The sequence below is a fragment of the Pangasianodon hypophthalmus genome, chromosome 28, assembly GCF_027358585.1.
Source record: "Pangasianodon hypophthalmus isolate fPanHyp1 chromosome 28, fPanHyp1.pri, whole genome shotgun sequence".
Lineage (NCBI taxonomy): Eukaryota > Metazoa > Chordata > Actinopteri > Siluriformes > Pangasiidae > Pangasianodon > Pangasianodon hypophthalmus.
In genome coordinates this window covers 8,541,189-8,548,720 of record NC_069737.1, presented here as the reverse complement: position 1 = coordinate 8,548,720, position 7,532 = coordinate 8,541,189, and the positions used below count along the sequence as shown (strand labels likewise).

The following is a 7,532-nucleotide window of genomic DNA, read 5'->3' as shown; positions in this document are numbered from 1 at the left end:
TTTATTTAAACAAATATCATTGTCATTATAATATATTAAGACATTTATTTATTTGTTTATTTATTTATTTTTTATTTAATAACCTATTTATTTATTTATTTATTTATTTATTTATTTATTTATTAGATTGTTTATTTATTTATAGCTTACTTATTTAAACAATCCATTGTTGTTGTAATATATTAGTATTTTTAAGTCATTTATTTATTTATTTATTATGTCATTAAATTAAACCCTTTTAATTCATTATAGTACATATCTAATTAATATTCAATTCAATATTGAAGTAACATTTATTTATTTGTTAAACTATTGCTGTTTATTTATTTATTTATTTATTTATTTGTGTGCTTGTTTTAAAATATTCATTTCATATTCATATATTCCTATCTATATATTTGTCTATCTCTCTACTCTATTTTTCCTTTAAATGTATTAAAGTACATAGATATTTAATTCAGCATTTAGTTAACATGTATTTATTTATGTTTGTTTAAATTATTGCTAAAATCCATTTACATTTTAAATGCAATTTAAATGCAATATTTATTTATTTATTTATTTATTCATTCATTCATTCATTCATTCATTCATTCAGTCTCACTTAATACTTTACCCTTTTGATTCATTATAATATATTAACATTGAACACATTATTTTAAGTATCATATATTTGTGTAATTACTTATTCGTTTGTTTGTTTATATGATCTCTGTAATGAAATAATTAGTAACAGTCCTGCACAGTACTGCTTCACTGCAGACTGGTAGAGTGTGTGTGTGCGTGTGTGTGTGTGTGTGTGTGTGCTTGATTACACCAGGCCATGAGAACATAAGCACAACATAATAACACTTCTCTCACGGTGTTTTATAAGCAGCGTACTGATGCCACAAATAAATCCACCGTGACTTTTATTGAAACACTAAGTATAAAAGGATTGAAGGCGAGGTTCTCTCTGTAACATTTAACACACAGTGTGATGTTCTCTCCTCTGCAACCATCCAGCAGCTCTTCAGCTCATTTATTCACTTCAACCTGCAGATCTGGAAGCTGCACATTAACGTACGTGTCCAGCAGTCAGAGCTGAGCGAGCTGCAGGGACACACAGCTCAGGCTCTCAGACAGCAGCGTGAGGAGCTGAGACAGCGTCAGTGCAGGCCAGTGCTGCTGCTCGCCTCGCCCCTTCATCTGTAGTCTTAACATGCAGAGGGTATCTCTCTATCTCTCTTACTCTTTCTATCTGTCTGTCTATCTCTCTTTCTGTCTATCTCTCTGTCTCTCTATCTATCTATCTGTCTATCTCTCTTACTCTCTTTCTATCTGTCTGTCTATCTCTCTTTCTGTCTATCTCTCTGTCTGTCTATCTATCTATCTCATTCTCTCTAGCTGTCTGTCTATCTGTCTATATATCTCATTCTCTCTGTCTGTCTGTCTGTCTATCTATCTATCTCATTCTCTCTGTCTGTCTGTCTGTCTGTCTGTCTATCTATCTATCTATTTGTCTGTCTATCTATCTATCTATCTGTCTATCTCTCTGTCTCTCTGTCTATCTATCTCATTCTCTCTAGCTGTCTGTCTATCTCATTCTCTCTGTCTGTCTGTCTGTCTGTCTGTCTATCTATCTATCTATCTATCTGTCTGTCTGTCTGTCTATCTCTATCTATCTATCTATCTATCTATCTATCTATCTCTCTCTCTCTCTCTCTATCTATTTATCTATCTGTCTATCTATCTATCTATCTATCTGCCCATCTTCCTATCTATATATTTGTCTGTCTGTCCGTCTGCCTGCCCACCCATCATCCACCCATCATCCACCCATCATCCACCCATCATCCATCCCTCTATGTCACAGCTGCATATTTATCTATCTATCATGTGTGAGAGTCAGCTGAAAGGCTTTACACACACAGCAGTAACAGATGGATAATAATGACTCATTCAGGTATGTCAGTGAGGGAACAGGTCGCGCTCCAAACAGCAGCAGTAAATCCGCACTAAAACGCACGTCAAAACAGTGCAGACGGCGCGCTGCTAAGCGACACACTTCTTAGTGCTGCATTAGTGGTTTGGAGCGCAGCCTGGAATCACCGAATAGGGGGCGGGGCTTAAATTCCAATGGGATGAGCGCGTCAGTGTGGGCGTGGCTCCGCCTCTGCACTGGGAGTCGGTGTGATATCTGAAACTGACGCGCTTCTCCTTCTTCACGTCTGGAAAATGTCCTGAAAACTATCACAACAGTCGGAAAGTGGACACTAACCGGGATATTTACACCTGGATGTTTTGGCTGCGTGGTTTCTGAGAGAGCGGTATATGTCTCAGGAGGAAACGAAGTAAGCGACTGTGTTGGTAAACTTTAGTCCTGCGTTAGCTAGCTGGTTAGCTGGTTAGCTGGTGAGCTAATGAGCGCAGCTTGTACACGGTGTGAGGTGAACTTTCCACTCCCACAGGCCTGAGACTGACTGCCTGCTCTGCAACAGGTCTCCTCTGAGATATGAAGTAGAAACCAGACACGGGCACTTTTTTTCTCGCTTTTTTTCAGCTAATATATTTTTTTAAAACAGAGTCCGGACTAATTTATTCCCGGGAGAAGTGAATTTTCCCTCTGTGTACACCAGACTAGCTCAGCTACTTTGCGCAGCCGCTTTGGGACAAAAGGAAAAATTGAGGAGTTGACTCGGTTAAATGCGTTACGAAGCCAAAATGATGCCGGTAAGTCGAAAATATAGTGTTGTCAAGTTTTAATTTGTATATAAAGAGAAAAAAAACAGTACTAATAAAAGGTGCTGGGTCAAAAAAAAAAAACAGTCCATTTAACTCTCTACCTCTGGTTACCTTATACACAGAAAAAATCACTTATTTACACCTTTAAATTCTGTGTTTTAAAGGTGAAATAGTCATTTTTTATTGCTTATTTATACAAATAACCTGGAAAATATGTAGAACATGATAAAAAAAAAAAGTAATGGTTTAAGTATTAACCTCAGCTCAAGTGTATTAAGTGGCTGAGTAAACCCGTTTATAAAACTCATTTCCGGTCCGTAAGGATGTTTATGTTTGGATGGGCCTCCTGTCAGTCATTTTATAGACTCTATAGTCTTTGGGGGTGGAGCTTCGTGAAGATGGGTGGGACTGGAGGAGTGGGCTCAAGGAAAAACTAACAGTATAAACATGGAACCCAGCTGCTTACCTGTTAATCTTACTTACAGCACCTTTAATTCAGGCAGGACTCACTTGTTTGACCGAAACTGACTGTACACAGCTGGGTAATGACTCACACTGGGCAGGTCTTTCTTGTATACCACAAAGTACACTATAAAGGAAATGCTTATCATAATGGAATGTTATGAAATATTTTTTCACAGTAATGAATTTGGCTTTGTATTCAGGCCCTTGGTATATAAAACTGGGACTAAAATTGGGACTAAAATATCTCAGTGAAAGGCTTGACACAGGATGTCACTCTGTGAAAGCAGTGCTGCTCTTAATATTCTTAATATTAGTTATCTAATCCTAATGCAAGCTGGGTTATAAGATGAATGAGAAATGTAAGGGAAAATTCCACCCTGAAACGCCATCCGTCCATTTTCTGTACCGAAGCCTGGAGAATATCCCAGGAAACTCGGGGCACAAGGCAGGGGACACCCTGGACAGGGTGCCAACTTATCGCAGGGCACAATCACACACACACACTTATACACTACAGACAATTTAGAAATGCCAGTCAACCTACAGTGCATGTCTTTGTACCGAGGAGGAAACCGGACATGCAGTTTCCACACACACAGGGCGGAGGTCGGATTCGAACCCCCAACCCCGGAGATGTGAGGCAACAGTGCTAACCACTAAGCCACCGTAACCCCCCGAAACTCATTAAATATATTAATTATTCGAAATATATCATATTAATGAGAAATCCACACAGAAACATGTTGATAAGTTGGTAAGCGTGTTTTCAAATTATTGAATCCCTTTTGCAATCTTCTTAACTTGTGTGCTGTGAAAATAGTAACCAGTGCTTGGACCCCTCACTGCTGCTGTACTCTAAGATCATCTATAAGCACATGTATCGTGATCATGTTCTACTGAAAACCGCGATAATGAGTGAATTTCTCATCTTGTTCCAGCCCTTGTGTCCGGTCATGAATGCTCTCACAGCTTTATTAATATCAATTAAAGGTGCATTAGATAAGATTTGTCTTTTTTTTTTATAAATCTAGATTAGGTCTCTAACAGTTGATGTACGTGGGTTTGACATTTGAATGATTTTTTTTTTGCCCCTCGAGCATACACTCCCCTCCCCCAATTTGCACCCATCCCCCAGTCACCCCCATGTTCACAAATCTCTACCCCCAGGATCTATGGTGGCCTGTAGATTGTCTATAAAATGACTGACAGGAGGCTAATCCAAACACAAACAAGCATTCTGGACAAGGAGTCAGATTTCTCAGCCACTTAATACACTTCTGCTGTGATCATGGCTCAGAACATTGTTTTTTTCTGTTTGTTTTCTTTATCATCCAGGTTCTTTGTACAAGTAAGAAATAAAAAATCGACTATTGCACCTTTAAGGATTTTGTTACAACCATAAGAACTCTAACAACATACACTCAGTGAAATAGACCTGTTTGTAAGCTCAGCGTTGTGTATAGATCGCCTGCTGTATAATCAGCATGTGTTCTCTTATTACGCTTCTTTTTAAACGGGGACAGGAGAGAAATGCTGATTGCTTGTTGTGTGATGTAGATAAATACGGGACGGTCAATATTATGAGAGGAGGAGGTGGTGATGAGCTTGAACCAATGCCAGTTTTTTCTTTTCCTGTGGGATGCATTACTTCCTCTTGCTGCAGCGCTTCTCTTACTGAGCGACACTTGTAGTTCCTCTCTGGGCGCGGTTTAATATCATCAAATGTATTTGTATTTATATTATTGGTTTTAGAGTTTAGTCATCAAACTATGTTGTAGTTGAATTATTTGATTTTAAAACTTCGTGTTCGACTCACTTTCTTGTTCGTAGTTGGTGTTTTATGGGGCTGTGAAATATTTGACATATATAAAATATATATTAAAAAAATATATTTCTTTGAGTATTTAGGAGAGATTTGTGTCAAAAGTCTTGAGAATGTATTCTGGACCAAACAATATTTAGTCCCATGTCAAATCTATTTCATGGCCCCCGTTTTAAAGGAAAGTGTCACTAAAGATGATGGACGATTGCGTCCTCTACCCCTGGAAGTAAGCAGTCATTTCAAAACGCAGTAGCCAATAGGGGCCTGCTTCCTATAAAACCCTCCCACTTTGTCAGAATTAAAGCCTAGTGCACTCTATACGTTTTATCTCCGATTTTACCGTCACCTACTAACTTTGTGGCTTGACGATTACACCCCAGCTTGGTGAACACTCGCCGTGCGCTCCCTCAGAGACCGTGAGAACAGTTCGGCCAATGAGAGTCCGAGAGGAAATCAGATTCCTCTGCCGTCACGCGCAGCAGATCCCTGAACCCAGTTGATCATCTATGTAGTTGTGTGGGAGAGCAAGGGCAAAGTGTATGAACAGTAATGATGCTTCTATAAGAAATTATTTGGTATTATTATGTCCTACACAAATGTCTGTTAGGAACAGCAAAACTGAAAACAAACATGACATGATTTCTACCAGCGCAAAATATTAAAAAAAGAACTATTTTTTTGCATTATATCGCCACTTGTCTTTGTAGAACAGATCTCCCTGCCCACGTCTACCCATCTTCCACGTTTCCTTAATTGTATTGTCTTCGTTTTTGTATAAAGTAGTGACACGTGATAGACAGCTCTCGTGTTTATTTTTCCTCAAGAAAGCAGAATTTGGGGATCAGCCATGCTTTGGGTGAAAGATGGCGTCGTGTGTACGACTCGTCTGCACGCAGTCGTCACCCCTTCATCCACGAAACGACAGAGGCCAGCGATTAAAGCCGTGTAGTGTGAGAGGGTCGTGTGAGAGTTTGGAAATCGTGTAGCGTGCGCTCTGCCTCAAAGAAAACCCAACAGGCTAAACAGAAAAGCTGGGTGTGAACAAAGGCATCTCTTTATTCTGACATAAGACTTGTTTTGCTTTTTGTTTTAGTGTCATTTTGATTGGTAGGTTAGTAATTTGACACGTGCCTTTGAGAAGATTTTGTACCATTAAAAATGGCGTTTTATTTATTAATCCATTCTGAGAAAACTGACACAAATGCAGCTTGGGGTCAGAGGGAGAGGAGAGGCGAGGCGAGGCGAGGCAAGGCGAGAACAGGGGAGGGGAGATGAAATAAAATAAAATAAATCAGAAAACTTTGGACCTGTTCGAATGCCATGCTGTATTTCTAGTTCACAGTGTTCTACTTTGCTGACAGTTTTGAAAGGTGAAATGCGTCCGTGACATTTCGCTTTATTACAGCAGCTGCTAGTAAACACTTCACTTACCGGCTTCTACTGTATGTCACTGCAGATGTGGATCGTATGAATTGTCAGTGTGTTTTCTCTTCCCCGGGGACCAGATGGCTCTTTGTTCACCTGCACTCGTAATGCATTGCAAAAGAGTGTGGCTGAAATCATGCGGTTGTGTACATCACACATTTCAGTGTAACACAAAGCGCTCCATGATTGCAGTAGTAAAACTCTCCTGCGATTGTTTTCACCGAAACACAACAGAGCCGAGCTGCTTTTCATGGTGCGGTGTGGGAGCGCGTATTGTGTGTGTGTGTGCGCGTGTGTGTGTGCACTTCTGCTGAACTCTGATAAGACATGCTCTCATTTTACGAGACGTCTTCTCCCGGTACAGACTGACGGAGGTCGTTAGTCCGTGTAATAATTTGCTTATTGAAAAGCTGTGGTGCTGTCTCATGATTAGACACGCGCAGTGTTTTTACACTGAAGCTCAGCTTGTTCGAAAAAATCAAATAAAAAAAAAAATCAGTCATAGGTTTAAAAATGGTTTAGTCTTACAATTATTCCCTGGTTGCAATTCTGAGAAATCCTTAATACTTTTTTTTTTTTTAACTTGTCTTTAAAATGGAGGCTGTTTCATTTGTCCTAGAGGTGTTCACGGGACTGTATTAATCTCTTTCCCATCCAAACAGAACGCAACAAAATGAAATAATGTCAAAAGCAGCTTGATTTTGTCTAAATGGTAGTTGATCAGTATCTTACGCATAGATGTTGCCTCACCATTAACCTCAAAACTGACTGAACTTAACAAACCTCTTTAAACCTCGTTAAACTTAGTGAATATTTTATATATTTTACTACTTTAACAGAACCACTGCAGATGTATCAGCTCCATTTGATATAATATTATGTAACAGCAGTGACCTATATAGCATGTTTCACTTACCACGCAGGTGCTTTTGTTTTACATGTTCATGCATATTAATGTGCTGCTGTGCTCTGTGAGCATTGTTGCATCACGCTTAAATACTGTTTCTTTTTTAAAAAGGCAACGCTTCTGCAGTTGTAACGTTTCAGATACTGCCATGGGGTTTATATGTACACAGAGCAAGAAGAGGACACAACA

At 39.1% G+C, this 7,532-nt stretch overlaps 1 protein-coding gene across 3 annotated transcripts in view; it reads left to right on the top strand.

Annotated features, from left to right (window-relative positions):
• Positions 1 to 2,139: 2,139 nt before the first annotated feature.
• The window catches only part of tp53bp2a (tumor protein p53 binding protein, 2a), a 32,609-nt gene continuing 27,216 nt past the window's right edge, over positions 2,140 to 7,532 (top strand). For 2 of the 3 annotated variants that reach the window (XM_053230978.1, XM_026943098.3), the window contains exon 1: positions 2,140 to 2,712. In XM_053230978.1, coding sequence (XP_053086953.1) covers positions 2,686 to 2,712 — 27 coding nt within the window. In that variant the 5' untranslated portion in view covers positions 2,140 to 2,685. The remainder of the gene's footprint in view (positions 2,713 to 7,532) is intronic. The other variant, XM_053230977.1, reaches the window with a different exon arrangement.